The sequence below is a fragment of the Ceratocystis lukuohia genome, assembly GCF_044167205.1.
Source record: "Ceratocystis lukuohia strain C4212 chromosome Unknown Supercontig10_pilon, whole genome shotgun sequence".
Classification (NCBI taxonomy): Eukaryota; Fungi; Ascomycota; class Sordariomycetes; order Microascales; family Ceratocystidaceae; genus Ceratocystis; species Ceratocystis lukuohia.
In genome coordinates, this window is record NW_027263529.1 from 44,117 (window position 1) to 60,169 (window position 16,053).

Genomic DNA, 16,053 nt, shown 5'->3' on the forward strand with positions numbered 1-16,053 from the left:
GTCCATTCCCACTCAAGAACTCTTCACATTTTTGTCTTTCCATACGAGTAACAAACACGACGAACGTGGCGAATTCAACGAAAACTGACAAGCCATGGATGTTGCGGTTTAGCACCGATAATAGAAGGCGGTGGGCAGGGCAGTAACACAGCGGGACCGGCAAATTTAGTTCTCCCCACATACCATCACAGCCTTCTAGCTAGGCTCCTTTAATCCCCCATCAAACAACAAAGATCCTTTGTGTTTATTACCATTGCGATTTACTCGTAACAAATTGCTCGATCTCTTGTAAATTACAGCAAAAGAAAACAATTTCCATTGATGGTGAAGTGCTACATCCCTTTGGAAGCTTTGGAAGGGTTAGGCGTATAAGTTACAACCAAAACGTCCTAGTCGAAGACGATAAAAACCCCAGTGTCCCTGTTTGTTAAGGGCTGGGGCTAGGAAGAGGGAATCCATAAAACCCTGCTTATGGAAGCAGCCCCACTAGACAAGTGCATAACCTCTCCTTCAGGCAGCTACTACGTGGGCATCAGGTTTTTTCTACATGGGCATCGGGCTTATGTGGGCATCAATTTACGCACTTTGATTGGCTAGAAATGTGTCTGTTAGTGCATTCTATGCTCTGGAATTCTGCCAATGTACCTCTCTCCCCTGGCCAATTCTATGGCTGATACTTATACAAAGAAATGTAAAAAGGACAGGATACTCTTTGTGTTGAAGACTTCACTGATATATGATTTCTTTATCCTATGTTATTACTCTTAAGTACTATGATGTAGCTGCACCTACTCAGGAAAACAACCTCATGACAGCCAGTAGAGTAAGGCAGAGAATGGCTGTATAGAGGCTGAGGTCACCTGGGAGCTGGGGGATAATCCTCTCAGAATAGGAAGAAGGGGTGTAGCTGACATCTAGAGAAGGATAGATAAAGATACTGAAGAATAACAAGCTTTGTATCTAATGGACAGAGAGGGAGATTGCATTGTATTTAGAGAATGAGAATCAAGTGGTTATATTTGGGTATAAAGGCAGCCCAAATAAATAGTATAGAGACAAAGGTTGTGAAATGGCCCTTCTAGAAGAAGAAATTCACAGCAACTGTGTGAAGAATCCTTGAGATTTGGCCCACTGTTAGTGCACATGCTTCACCGCCTTTATGGGCCTTGTACCTGTAAGCTAGAGCCAATCAGAGTGCATAAAGCCTGATGCCCACATAATCCCGATGCCCGTGTAGAAAAAACCTGATGCCCACGTAGTAGCTGCCCTCCTTCATTCGAGTCATTCAGATAGTTTCTGTAGAATAGATCTTAAGTGCTGCTCTCCTTCCTCCCTGAATTTCTGCTTGACCTGATGGGAAAGCTTGAACAGGATGGAGAAGCCCTTGGAGGAGCCACCCCCCTCACCCAAGAGTAAAAATTGAATTTCATCACCATCACCTTGGAGGAACCCAAGGGTGCCTCCAGTATGGATTCGGGCGACTGAGTGGTGATGCCCACACTAGAGCTGTTACGGTTTAAGTCGCAATGCTGTTGAACGTATATAATCTTTATTAATCGATCATCACCACAAACTAGAAAGAACAAAAAAATAAAGGTTAATGCCAACCTACCATATCTCATCCGAAGAATCGAGCGTATACGACAACTCGACAGAATATTACACAGACGTCCCAGTCGAAGACGTAAGAAACCCCAGTGTCCCCGTTGAAGACACGCGAAACACGAATATGAATAACACAAAACCCTTCACTACCTCCATGGGATGCCCAAGCAACGACGGAAACCGCGCCCTATATAGGACATGGAAGGACCAGATGCAAGCTTCCTTCGACTTCCATGATAATCTGAGCGACAAGAAAAAGATCGCACTCATCCTAATGGCACTGAGCACCCAAGCTGGCAAAGAAACCAGTGGAAGATTAGCAGAGCTGCGCTGGAAGGAGACTGGAACAGAAGCGGACGCATGGAAAATACTGGACACCAGGTTTGACGACCCAGGACACATAGATGCAGCGCAGACAAAACTCAATGCTCTAAAGCAGAGAGGCGAAGCATATGAAGAATATGTCCAGGAATTCTCAAACTTGTTGCAAGAAGCAAGAGGACAAGAATGGCCTGAAGAAATCAAGATTGATGCCTTCTGCAGGGGTCTCGACAGAAAAATCCTCAGCCACACACTCACAACAGCCCCTGGCAATACCCTGATTGAAGAAATGAAGATCTACAGACAGGTCTACACCACCAATGGAATCACAACCTGGATAAGTTCAATACAAGCATCAGCAGACCGACTCAGAACTTCCAGGACCAAGTTCAATATGGTGATCCAATGGATATTGATTCCAACTACCTGCACCCAAACCCTACTCAGAGACCTGGTAGACAACAGAGCCTTGGTCCAGGCCTACCTGATGACCAATCAGTACAGAGGGAGAGTCACCAAATGGGTCAGCAAGGAAGAAATGGACAAGAGACGCCAAGCCAATGTCTGTCTGCAATGTGCACACCTACAGTGTCATGTCAGAGTTTGCCCTCTGAAACCAGTGAGAAGACCTCACCACACCCAGACCCAAGTCAACAATTCCACAGTTCAAGAATGGGTGGAACCACCAGTGGAGGAAGTATCAATGGAGGATGAACAGGGAAAAGTTTGAGCCCTGCCCAAAGTCACAAGCAGGTGCATGAAGGGAAGGAATTGATGAAGCTTTGGCTAACAGAATGGGAAAAGACAATGGACTGTAGTCTTCTTTTGGTAGAAGTCCTGGTCAATGACATGAACATGACAACTGCCCTAATAGATCCTGGTTCATCAGCATACAATGTAGTGTCTGACTCATTTGTGAGACAAGCACAGCTAGAGTGTATACCAATTCCAGTGCGAACAGTGAAAGGAGCAATGGGAAGCAGAGGGGTAGTCAATGAAGTAGCCCACATGTCAATCAACATCAAGGGACATGAAGAAAAGAATGTATTTGCATACATTGTCCCTGGCAACGAACACAATGTAATACTGGGGCTACTACCATGGATCAAGAAACAAGGAGCCATCTACACACCCCAAGAAGACAGAATGCTGATATGCTCAACTAACACCACTGTTGAAAAAATAGGGGTCAGAGAAGAAAGATTAAAAAAGAAAAACAATGGAAAAACAAAAATGAGTGTAATCGATGGACACACATTTGCAGCCTTGATGAGAATAGCCAAGAGGAAGAACAACGCCTCGACAAAAATCTTCACCGCCTTCCATATTCGGTACTAAACCGCAATAAGAGCAGCAACCCTGCTGTCCAGTTTCCTGTCACGAGGCTAGGTCTTGGAGTCACCTTGTTGCGAGATCTTCTGCGAGTGTTCCGGAGAAGGCTCGGGTAGATAAGACGAGGCTCTTATCTGAGAAAAGGGGCTAGTATAAATGGAAAGAGGGTAAACCAACTTTTCATTTAACTGGAACAATGCGGAACTCGAAACGAATAAAAAGCAAAAGGACGAGGATCTGGCCCGATGAATTCTTGAACTACGCCTGGACAATTTTTTCAGGGTCATGATCAGGGATGAGAAGACTGCCTGAAAGAGGCCTATAACAAATTGAAGAAGTCCTGTCCCTTGGACACGATTGACGCAGCATTCAACGACATGGAAAAGATCATGCAGAATACTCTGAGGAAGGGTCCTAGTGGGGTTCTATGCACATGGAGAAATAACCTTACAAACACCCCGCAATTCCTCCAGTTTCTCCTTCTCCAATGCACGTTATCTGAACATGCGAACTTGTTGCAACGAGCACCTTGCCTACCAAACTGTGATATCAACGTGAATTCTCACTTAAAAACTCTTCACATTCTGTCTCCCCTCATGAAAACGACGAAAATAACGACGAAAGCAACGATGAAAACAGCGATGAAAATGGAGATGAGAAAGACGACAAAAAACGCTGAAAACAACGATGAAAATAACGACGATGAAGACTACGAAAATAACTACGAAAAACTGGCAAGTCATGGACGGCAAGCCATAGGGCAAGCCAGAACCAAGAGAAGCGGGACCTCCTGTAGTAAGTATTACCAAGTTTACCGATTTGATGACTTTATTGTCAGATGATGTAGAGATTTGGCCACTAAGCTGGCTAGAAGCAGACCCCACAAGACTCCGGCTGAAGTCCGGATAAACCGATAAGAACCAACCCCTTATCAAGAAGGTCTTGAAATTGAAATTGAAATTCTTTAACGTCTACTGGAATCACTGAGATCAAAGTTACTCGTCTTCCACCTGTAGTCGTCCAAAAAAAACAAAAAAAAAGGAAATACCCAGATATACCCCAAGCCCAGAAGTGGGGCTAACACCAACTTCCCCACAAACATTCGTTCCTCTGAAAAACCTGCCACGCTTCCTGAAGTCGAGAAAATCACGAGAGCAAGACGGCAGCGTCCAGTGCAGCCTGGGAACCCCCCCCCCCCCCCAAAGACGAGAAAAAACCAGACTGTGTGAGCATCCGAGGGCTCGTGATATATCCTTCCACTTTTCTGGTGGCCGCTGCCTTGCGCGTGTGGATGAGGCGCAAGACAGCCCCCTTTCTAGTGACATGCCACAGTCATCAGTCTATCCGAGGACAGAGGAGCGCAAGAAAGAAAACAAAACAAGAGAAAAAGGTGCGGAGACTGTGTGAACTCTCAAAATTCAGTCCTGAGCGTGAAGGTGAATTCCTTGAGTTGGAGTGGTGTTGCGGCGTTGAGGAGTTGGCGATCGCGAAAGTTGTCGTGAAAAAGGGGGCGAGTGGACGACGAGGTTATCCTCAAAGTTGGGTAGGTGCGGCCTCAAGGCACCACAGCTCATTGTCAAGATCCATGACAGAGTTAAAGAAGAAGAAAAGAATGAAAGACGCTTATCAGTGTCATGTGCGTCGTCCTCCAGCAGCCCGGAAGAAGGGGAGGCACCAGACCTCAAAGGTACCCCCCCCGAGGGTTGTAAGAGGGAGAGTTGTCCCCGCTAACATAGATGATTTATTCATCTTTATAAAAGGCTCAGTACAGGATCACTATGAGAAAGTCAACACAGCCCTCTCCTGCCTTTGTGAAGGTGGTCTGACAGTAGACATTGACAGATGCCTGTTAAGGTTGCACCTTGCAGAAAGCTATGTTCCTAGACCTGACATCCTGTAGGGTCTAACACTGCCCCTATACCCCTATTCCACAAGAGCATAAAAATCCCAAAACCACCCTCCCTTAGTTATACCAGCTAGCTTTCCTCTTTCTTCCCCAATCTGAAATCATAACCAAGCGAAGAGATGGACGGACAATTCTACGACACCGTCATGACAACAGACTCCACAACCATGGATAACAGCTCGCAAATCACCAACGCCACAATGAGACCAAGCAATCCTGTCCGCCTCTATGACCACTCGAAACCCCTAGACTACCCAGCCTTCCGCACCATCCTGAAGGCCCAGTGGAAGTATCATAGAAGCCGATTCCCTACCCAAGAAGACTTCATAATACACTGTTTCAGTCATCTGACAGGACCAGCAGCTATGGACATAGAACCTTGGATCCAAGACATGATGGCGGACAAGGAGACAGCAGACGTAGAGGCCTTTTTCACGCACCTCGACAACACCTTCATGGACCCAGCTGCTGCTGCGCGAGCACTGGAAAAGGTAACCGCATTGCAGGCCAAAATGTCTACGCCTGCCCAAGCCCACATCACCCAGGTGACACAGCTGTTGAGAGCTGCAGGTGGAAATGACTGGGCAGACAGCATCAAAATGCGATACCTGACTGCGACCCTGCCAAGGAAAGTCTCCGCGACGCACTGGTGACCCACCAAGAAACACAATACACGAAGTATGCAAAGGTTGTGATGGTTGTCTGGCAAAGACTCTGCGAAGACTTTCCTGCAATGGCCCCTCGTCACCCCCCTCCTGTCCAGCACACACAGGTTCGAGATCACGAAGACGTCCCTGTTGAAGACGTGAGAATCCATAGTGTCCCCGTCGTAGACACGAGAAAACACACGATGCAGCAAAACACACCAGCAGCAGCCCTAGGCTGCCCTACGTACAATGACAACCGAGCCCTGTAAAGGGCTTGGAAGGACCAAATGCAAGGAGCACTGGAATACGAAGATAACATCAGCGATAAAAAGAATCGCCCTCATTCTAATGTCCCTAAATACGCAAGCCAGCGAGGGAATCAGTGCAAAACTGACCGAACTACGAAGAAAAGAAGGGGGAACTGAAGCTGAGGCATGGCAGGTCCTCGACAACAGGTTCGATGACCCTGGACATATAGACGCTGCACGGATGAATCTGAACGCCCTGAAGCAAAAAGGAGACGCCTATGAAGCATACGTCCAGGACTTTTCCAACCTGCTACAGGGGGCCAGAGGACAGGAATGGCCAGAGGAGATCAAGATAGATGCCTTCCGCAAGGGGCTGGACAGGAAGGTGACCTACTACACACTTGCCACAGCTCCAGGCAAAACACTGGAAGAGGAAATCAAGATCTACAGACAAGTATACACAAACATTCAGAGAAACAAAAACCTCGACAAATTCAGCACGTACATCAGCAGTCCGAACCGACACGATGAGGCCCCAAGAGAATATGGTGATCCAATGGACATAGAATCAAACTATACACAGTCTTACTCTACCACAAGACCCAAGACAACACAGAACTCCAGCCCTGGGCTACCAGACGACTACAAGTACGTGGGGGCCAAAGCTGAGGGTGAATGTGTCTGACTGCTCTCTTGATGAAAATTCAATGATACGCTTTAGGAACAAGCTCTGGGTACCCGAATATGAGCCACTACGTACAGCTATACTGCAAAACATCCATGATTCACCAACTCCACTACACCCTGGCAAGAACGTAATGCAAATCTAATTCGCGCGTAAGTTCTTCTGGTCCCGCTATGTAGAGGACATTCACCGCTTCCGCCGTAATTGTCAAGTTTGTGGTAGTACTAACACCCGACGAGACAGTAAAGAGACAACTCTCAAAGCCCTACCCATTCCAGACCAACCTTGGGCAGAAATTGCAATCGACTTCATAGGACCCCCAGAGCCTGCACGAAAAGACAACATCACATGCATTTTGATAGTACTTGACCGTCTGACTAATGGTGTCATCCTGATTCCTACCAACTCTCTCGACTTGGAAACAGTTGCTGATAGCTTCTTCCAACACTACTACAGGCAACATGGGATGCCGAAATCAATACTCTCAGACCGAGAGTTCGTTAATGCAGCCTAGTGGCATCTGTGAAAGACTAGACATTGAAAGACTCACAACTTGTTACCGGGTAGACAGGCAAATGATGAGGGATTAGACCAGAATAGGAAAGTAGATGGGGAGGGGCAGAAAACCTTGCAGAGGATAAAAGAAGGGGCACTGCCAACAAACACTTTAGATAGTTTCCTCATTTCTTCCTCATCTGACAATAAAGTCATCTAACTGATAAACTCAGTAATATCTACAAGTCCCGTAACACAACTATAGCTTACTACCCAGCAACAAATGGAGTTACAGAAAGGATGAATGCTGAGATTAAAACTAAATTGGCTAAGCTCGATGCTGAAGTTCCAGCCTGGTTAAACCTTTTGCCTGTCGTTGAATTCATCTTAAATGCAACACCATCTACTGCCACCACTAACGTCTTACCATTTTTCCTACTACATGGTTACCACCCTCAAACGTTTTCAACCCCACCACTGCCAGTCAAACCAAATGAGAAAGGCCCCCTTGAACAAGCAGAGCGAGTTCTACAGCATCTGCGAAGTGCCCAATCATGGGCACATGCAAACCTGTCCTTAGCACATGCTGAAATGCAGCAACGTGAAAATGAGAACCGCCACCCAAAACCAGACTTTCCCATCAACTCATTCGTGTGGTTAACGCTACTACCAGAACAATAAGGCCAAGGCCTTGGCAGGAAAATAAGGCAGAAGTACCAACGATGCAAAGTGCTAGAGAAGTTCACCCCACACATACCGCCTCGAAGTCCCTGGCCTGGTTCACAGGCACATGATGTTTACCATGTTGACCGACTACGGCAAGCAGCTAACGACCCCTTCCCATACCAAAACACACACAATGACAAACCCCAGTCCCTGGTAGTGATAGAAAATGAAAACTATTGGGAAGTCGAGAAAGTCCTTGGAGAGCGTGAACATGAAACAAGCCAAAGTCAAGTGGAGGGGTTACACAGAGAGCACCTGGGAACCTGTTGAAAACCTCCTAGAGACTAATGCTTATAGAAAATGGTCCAAAAGTAAAGGACAGAAGAAGAGACTAGATGGGAAAAGGAGATGCTGATGTTAAGGTTGCACATTGCAGGAAGCTATATTGCTAGACTTGCTAGACCTCACATCCTGTAGGGTCTAAAACTGCCCCTATACCCCTATTCCACAAGAGCATAAAAACCCCAAAACCACCCTCCCTTAGTTAGACCGGCCAGTTTCCCTCTTTCTTCTTCAATGTGAAATCTTTGTTGCTCTCATTACACCTGTGAAGATCTAGGTGTACATTCAAACCTCAACAACCAGTGGCCCAGGCGACTAGAATAATGGGAATCTGGCTGATCAAACTGACTGGGTTTGATAGCGGCGACGGTAAGAACGGCATTGGTTTCTTTAGGATTTGAAGATATTATTGGTGGTTTGAGCAAAATGTTTTGAAAAATGGAGGTGTGAAAATCTAAGTGGAATGTCCCTGTCCTGATTGCTTGTAAATTACGTTACCCAATATAGCCGAAACTGTCAGAACAATCTACTGAATTCAGATTTTTATCACTTTAGAAGTCACTCGTGATCCTGTACAACCGCACGTGGAACCGTGCTGGTATACAGATTGATCGTTATGGTGAAGCTTGTTTTCTATTCATTCTCTAAGGTGTTAAGTTCTTCCATCATGGACAACTAAGCTGAAGTATTCAGGCTCGGGTTTACCCAGGGTTAACCCGACTGAAGGCAAATTCCCCACAATACCTATCCTCCATGCAGTTCATCCAACATTTCATCCAACAGAAACCTTAAAACATGTAACGTACATGATAAGCATGCGTACCAAAAAAATCGACGCTCAAGACAGAACATGGCATAAAAACACAACAAAGCATCTAAACAATCGAAACTAAGTACCATGCTCTTTCGCATACATTGTGGGAACTATCTGACATGTTGCTGCATTTTGACCAGTTCTGACACACACATGTTCTACAGTGCCTTTCATTCGCTAGCCCCGGCCCTCCTCGGCCACCACTTCTCGATAAATCCCCCTCTATCTGCGTGTTAATGTGCTTTTGATCAATTGCCTGCCTGCCATCATCTACAGTCATTGTTCCTGTATTCTGGGGCCGTCTTCTTTTCGCTCTGCGCCCATTTCTAAGCGTCTCGTTTGACTGTCAAAGCGTCTAGTTCTCAGACTTCAATAATATCATCTAATGCATTATTATCTTGATTCCCTTAGAAAATGACTTGAGCGCTTCAATAATAGATGCTAGAGAGCTGCTTTGATGTCATCTGATCCGTCTTTCAAGATGTTCAAATTTAAACGTAGCCTCAAGTATTGTATTTGGCGTCTTGGAAACCTAAGGGTTGAGAAGGCTGGCCTCCTCCTCGAGCGGTGACGGGGTCTGTAGCAGCACATCAAGCTTAGAAATGACACTTCCAGGATCTAAAGGAACAGGTCCAACTCTTCTCAGTCCTCCCCTGATATTCCTTTCTATCATAGTGGCTTGATGGGCGGCATAAAATGCTGCAAAGAAGTCAGTCTTAGAAACGTGGGTTATCGAGCACTGATCAGATGCTCGGTTTCTCGGCCACATGCCTTCTTGGGCAGTCCAAAGCAGCCAATGTCAAAAAGCTGGGGTAGATGAGATGAATGAGGGGTAGAAAACGTGTGATAATTTTGTTGTCCTTAGAATGCTTCTCAAAATCAGCCGAGATGTGGCTTTCGTGACCGTCGAACATCAAAAGGCGATAGAGACCACTAGATCGTGCCTTTGTTTGCTGATCAAGGTGCTAAAGCTACAAGCCCTGTCTCATTATCGTTCCAGCCATTGTGGGTTGTCGCAATGGCCAAATCCCCTGGGAGGTTGCTTTCTTGGTACCAGCTGGCAAGGTGATATTGGCCCGCAACTAAGATAAACGGCGCGATCGCCCAGCCTTCGGTATTGACCGTCTGAATTTCAGTAACCCATTCCCGGTTTCCAAGCTGCACTGATTTTGCCTTTCCACGCCTTTCTGCGCGCCCTTGACAACTACAACAATCTGCTTTTCTAGATCAGGTAGTTTTCGTTATTTAGGGATCCAGTCATGTCGAGATTGAATACCATTGTGCCAGGTGGATAAGTTTGATGGCAAGAGTTACATACGGTTTCACATGTTCTCGACTGATGTCAGAGAAGCAGAAAAACGACTGTGAGGATCTAGGCGGCGAAAAGGGACTCACAACAATGGGGGCGAAACTCTACTAATCTGTTGCGCTCTAGGCAGAAGCCCCAGCCGCCCCCCAAGCTCCAGAGATACCTTTGGCCGCACCCCGACCCCGTGGCCATAAGCACCCAGACCTAGCACCTTTCTAAGGGGAACGAAGCAAGCTCCGAAGCTGGCTAACACAAATGTCCCTAAAAATGGAAAGCAGCGAGGAAGCCTTCTTGGCATCATTACTGAATCAAGCGCCAACCCCACATAAGCGCAGAAATGTCGCGCTGAACATGGCGGAAAGATGATTGTCCAAAAGGCTCGTACGCTCCGTGGGCCTCTTCCGCATGATCTATGGCCAGAAGTTATCGAAACCGCCATCTATCTATTGAATCGCACTACCACTCGTGTACTCGCAATTGAGGACGAAGGAAAGCTTAGACACCAAACACCTTTTGAAGCTTTATACGGATACAAACCTTCATTCGCCCACATTCGCACACAGTCGCGCCCGTATAGCTGCAAGGCCTATCCGCTAATCCACAAGATACCGCATCGAATGAAGCTTTAATATTGGATATCTAGTCGGATACCAATCAACCAACATCTTGCAGATCTGGGTGCCGAGTCAGCAAGCGGTTATTCGTACACGGTATGTCACCTTTGATGAGACAAGCTTCTACGACCCGGGAAGCGTTGACCTTGCAATTCTACAGCCAATCCGGCACTTCATCGGCACAATTGAACCAGAATCTACTATTGAACTTGATGGAGATGTATGGGAAACCGCTTTTGAATGAACAACCACACGACCAGCGGAAGCTTTTGAATCAGATTCTAACTCAGCTATACAGCCAGAAAATGATACAACACCGAAAATCGACAAACCTCAGATTGGCCAACCTGCGCCCTCGCCAGAAGCCTTGCCATTACAACTTCACAAAAAACTTCCCTCTTGCAACTACAAGAAAAGGGACCAACCCTAAGCAACCCTAAACACATCAGCGAACAACAGCTCATCGAATACACATCAAACACACGCTACCAGCCGAAAGATAACAGCGAAAGAGTTCATAAGCATTGGATAGACCATGTGCAACCCGCCGAGGAGTCTCGAAGCGCACGGGTACAGTGGCAAGGCTGATCATACCCCTCATGGAGAACTTCGAAGCGCAATGAGAGCACGATGAAGACCAAGAGACGGCGGAAGTCATCGAAAGAATGATCCTCTCGAGAGCAGAGGAAGCCATGGATTACGCCCTGACGGGACGCGAGGGAGACTGGCACAACTGGTCCGCCGGCGAGCCCGCAAGAAGACCCTGGGCAGACAGGGAAAGCCCAAAACAAAACACCGAGCTCCGCGCCTAGCGGCAAGAGGGCCCCATCTTTCGCGGAGATGGCGAAGAGAACCGCCCCAAAGCTAGCAGACAGACAGGGCGCTGCTGCAAAAGCCAAGTCTCACGAGGCCGTCAAACAGGGCGGTGTGTGGCAGACCGTCACCGCAAGACAGCTGCGAACGCCCCCAGCAGGCGTTTGTCACAGCCAGTGGCTCGCCTGTCGATACAAAGTTCACCCTTGCATTACTGGGTAACAAAATCGGAAAGAGAAACCTGGAATGGGTCAGCAAAGTCTGAAGTCTTTTTTACGAGAAGAAACCCGAAGAGTGGATGACCCCTCCTGAGATGGTACGACACATCAATGGAAACCTGGGAAGCCCAACATATGGTGTCGAAACCCATAATACTACTCCTGTTGAAATGGCCACCATCAAGCAAGACGATAAAAAGAAAAAGAAGAAGAAAGGAAACTGCCCTCATCACCCCAAGGGTGTTCATGACGACGAAAAATGCCAAGAGCACCCCGATAAAAAGAAAGCAACCAAACCTTCAAAGGCTGTGACAATCAGACGATCACTTGGAACTTCTCTTTTCACCTCCGCGCTATCCTCAATCGAAGGGGATCCTGTTCATCCCGACCTTTGGTTCGTCGACTCTTGTGCTTCCTTCCACGTGAGAGGAAACAGGAGCCTTCTCGCCAATTTCAAACCAATTGAACGGATGCCCATCGAAGGATCAGGAGGTATGCTGTATACCCAAGGTGTAGGCAGTATCACAACCATCACTAGAACGTCCACGGGAACAAAAGTCCTGCTCACACTGGAAGATGTCCAACTCGTTCAAGGGCTCAGCAAGAACTCAATCTCCACATCACAACTGTGACAGAATGGAGGGGTGCACTTCGACCAGCGGGTTCCAGCACTGAAGATAAACTCGCCATTGTGCGTTCACTTAGGGGAGTCTACCACATTCTGGGCTTTGCTGAAGTTCAGGTGCACCCTGTGCTGGACAGCAAACCTGGCCAAAAAGGCTTACGCTGCAGCCTCTGAAACATGCACACAGAAGCTAGGCGACCGGATTCACGCAGACTTGATCGGACCCATCACCCCAGCGTCGTCAGAAGGATACTGCTACGTTCTTCTGATCATCGGCGTTGCAACGCGACACGTGTGGACAAGATTTCTTGTCACCAAGCAAGCAGACAATGTCGCCGAACATCTACTGAATCTGATCAAAACACGCTTCGATGGTCGTATCAGACCCTTTCACGTCGACGGGGGCACGGAATTCAAGTCTCTCTTAAAAACCTTGGAACAGTAAGGGATAGAGGTGCGGATAACACCGCCCTACTCCCCAAGCTCCAACGGTTTAGCTGAACGATGGAATGGAGTAATCACGGAGAGGGCTAGAGCTATGATTCACGACTCCAGCCTACCACACTCTTTCTGGCCATTCGCCTACTCTGTGGCGACATACATGACGAACCGACTTCCATGCAAAGCTAACAACAACATGATCTCTCCATACGAAGCTGTCTTTGGAATACAGTCCTCTGTTGGACATCTTGTAGCTTTCAGGGCCGCCGCCTACGTGTAGATTCCAGGAGAGCAAAGAGTTAAGTCTCAGAAAATGCCCCCACGTATAAGAAATGGCATCCTTGTATGATACCAAGGGGACGCAATCTACTGGATCTAATTGCCTGAGGAAAACAAGACTATTTCCTCATGATGAGTCAGATTTGACGAAAACATACAGCCAAGTGTATCTAACCATATTGCCCCACATACAACACAGCCAGGTCAAGGGGGCACCTCGAGTCCATCACTCCTACCCCGTGGCTCCTTACCCAGATCATCTGAGTCACCACCAGTTCCATTGGCGTCTCCTGCCCAGACGACTCCTTCAGCTACGACTCCACCTGAGGATCCCTTCGGAGCAACGGACACACCAGACGAGATTGACACTGTCTCGAGCGATGTGGACATAATTCACGAGAGTCAACCCACGCACCCCATAAGAAGCCGTGGGAAACCGTGCTGTGAATCGGCACCTAAGGATTCGCAGAACGGCTGCACAGATTGCTACTGGTATCTCTGTTCAAGCAATTAGAGAGCAACGGAATTTAGCGCTCCAGTCAACAAAGGCCGCTAATGCAGCTCAAACAGCGTCAAACGCTACTGAAAACTTAATCATTGAAAAGGAACAAGCAAATAGATCTGCCTTAAATGCTCAGAAATCTGTGGATCAGGTGGGAGAAGCGGTTTGGTTTATCGATGCATGGGCTGTTGAGCAGCTGTTAGCAATCATAAGGGCGTCTCAAGCAACTGAAGTACAAGTCAGCATTGAAGAATCTCTATCACATCCTTGTCTCACTGTCTATCCTAAAAGTATTGAACACTACAGTGGTGAGACTCATGGTGTAGTTCCTCGACGAAGTCAGGCTCGCCGAATAGAATCAATGACACTCTGAACAGCGACTAATATCCGATAGACCTCAAAGCCCTCTTTCAGATCCGGTGGATATGGGACATTATTACGCCAGAAAATCAGGCTACATTCACTAGCACTACAGAAGAACCGACTACCAGTGATGCAGCCTCCGCTAGCGTAACCTTGCTCACTGAACCTGAATACCCTGACCCTGAAGACCCTCTATATGAGCGAAAGGAGTCTACCGTTGAGAAAAACAGACAGGCACGTGAAGCCTAGAAGACGGCTCTTCAGGCACCGAAGAAGCAGAGCTTTGAGATATGGTTTAACAATCTACTGGAAGCCCATATAAATCTCACAAAGCTTGGGCTGTCAGAGGCTGAGAATGCAAGCGCTGTTGAAGCACTGCTCTCGTCTGTTGGTCCTATCGCACCAACTGCTTGGGTCGAACGAGTGGTCGCCTGCCAAATAAAGAACCAAGAAATCATTTTCGAAGAGCTTCTGGTCCAATTCAGACAGGAGTGTCAGATGATCAATGCTCTGAGGGGTAACCAGCCACAGACGGGAGCCTTTGCCGCAACCACAGACCATCCGAAGCAAAAACCTGTGGAAAAGGCTTGCTTACGTGGAGAGATGCATAGTTTCAGCGCATGCCTCTACTTAAACCCAATACTTCGCACCACGGAATGGAAGGCGAATGAGCAAATTCAAGACTCTGATTTCTCGCTAGTTAAGTCTCCCAGCACGTCGCTGAATATGAAAGACTGCTTGTAGATGCGGGTACACACACTTGGGCTGACTCAGCGAAGATCGCATTCCTTCGGCAAAGCCTCTCTGCCAAAATCATTCTGAGGATGGGAAACCGAAGCCCGGACGAAAGTTACGCGACCTTCAAGGACAACCTCCTGCAAACTGGGGAGCTCATCGCATATGCAGATACCATCAATGGGGTCTGTCGAAGTAGAGTTGGCTTGCATCCTTCTCTAGGCGCAGCCCTTACACCCTTCACCACAACAAACGGGGGACACACTAGATCTCTGTATTCTCTGTTTCAATCACTGTAATCCATTCTTCATTGATTTGCCGTCTTTCCAGATTGCCCTGGGGTATTTATCTTTCGCCATCTCAGGGTCTATCCAGAAGCCTCCCATGACTTCACTTTCTCGAGTTTCATTACAAGTGGATGTCCTGAGACAGCAATGCACTTCTTGACATAACCAGGAGCCTCTTGTTGACCCTGGAGAACTTGTACGGGGTTTCTTTTGCCTCTAGTTGACCTTTGTTTCGGTGGTGTCTTGCCTTGAAAAAGGCGTAGTGGTTTCCTGGAGTTGCTCACCACATCATCAATGTCTACATGACCGTGAGCTATCAACAGTTTATGATTTGAGACCTATGGTTCCATCCATTCATTCAGGTCTTTAGTAAGATTGCCTATTATAGCCTCCCATATTTGGCGTCCATTTGTCGCTTAGTGTCGCAGACCTGAGGTTGAAGTCAGGGTCCTTAGGCACCCGGAGGGGAGGTCTAGACACCAAGGTACACAGCAGGCCGCTAGACCTGGCAGGAGAAGCTATCTATAAATGACAAGGTACCTTCACCTGGTAAGAAGATGCAGGAAGGATTCCCATCGAACATCTTCGTCAACTACCTTGTTGTTAGGGCTAAGCTTGCAAGTGGAGGTTACACGAGCCCCACAGGATACACCTACAGAACGACACCACTATGCCATCACCCATTTAAGCAACTGGGATACTTTCTTTCCTATCCTCTTTAATGTCGAATGTCTGATTATCTCAGAACTTGCTGATATGACCAATTATAGAATGGATCCCGTCCGTTTGAGCCAGTTCGTTTATTT

General features: G+C 47.3%; 3 protein-coding genes across 3 annotated transcripts; all 3 read left to right on the forward strand.

Annotated features, from left to right (window-relative positions):
* Positions 1-1,729: 1,729 nt before the first annotated feature.
* HOO65_100009 (Retrotransposon gag protein) lies at positions 1,730-2,656 on the forward strand (the record flags this gene model as incomplete). Its single annotated transcript, XM_071001696.1, has 1 exon — positions 1,730-2,656. The coding sequence occupies one exon, from the start codon at positions 1,730-1,732 to the stop codon at positions 2,654-2,656; it is 927 nt and encodes a 308-aa protein (XP_070855786.1).
* A 2,675-nt stretch (positions 2,657-5,331) lies between these two features.
* Positions 5,332-6,744, forward strand: HOO65_100010 (Retrotransposon gag protein; the record flags this gene model as incomplete). Its single annotated transcript, XM_071004680.1, has 3 exons — positions 5,332-5,709; positions 5,757-6,076; positions 6,219-6,744. The coding sequence occupies 3 exons, from the start codon at positions 5,332-5,334 to the stop codon at positions 6,742-6,744; spliced, it is 1,224 nt and encodes a 407-aa protein (XP_070855787.1).
* Positions 6,745-11,824: 5,080 nt separating this feature from the next.
* HOO65_100011 (putative 115 kDa protein in type-1 retrotransposable element R1DM) lies at positions 11,825-14,474 on the forward strand (the record flags this gene model as incomplete). Its single annotated transcript, XM_071004651.1, has 5 exons — positions 11,825-12,015; positions 12,065-12,507; positions 12,721-13,081; positions 13,830-14,200; positions 14,257-14,474. 5 exons carry the CDS (start codon positions 11,825-11,827, stop codon positions 14,472-14,474), a joined length of 1,584 nt encoding a protein of 527 aa, XP_070855788.1.
* Positions 14,475-16,053: the final 1,579 nt, after the last annotated feature.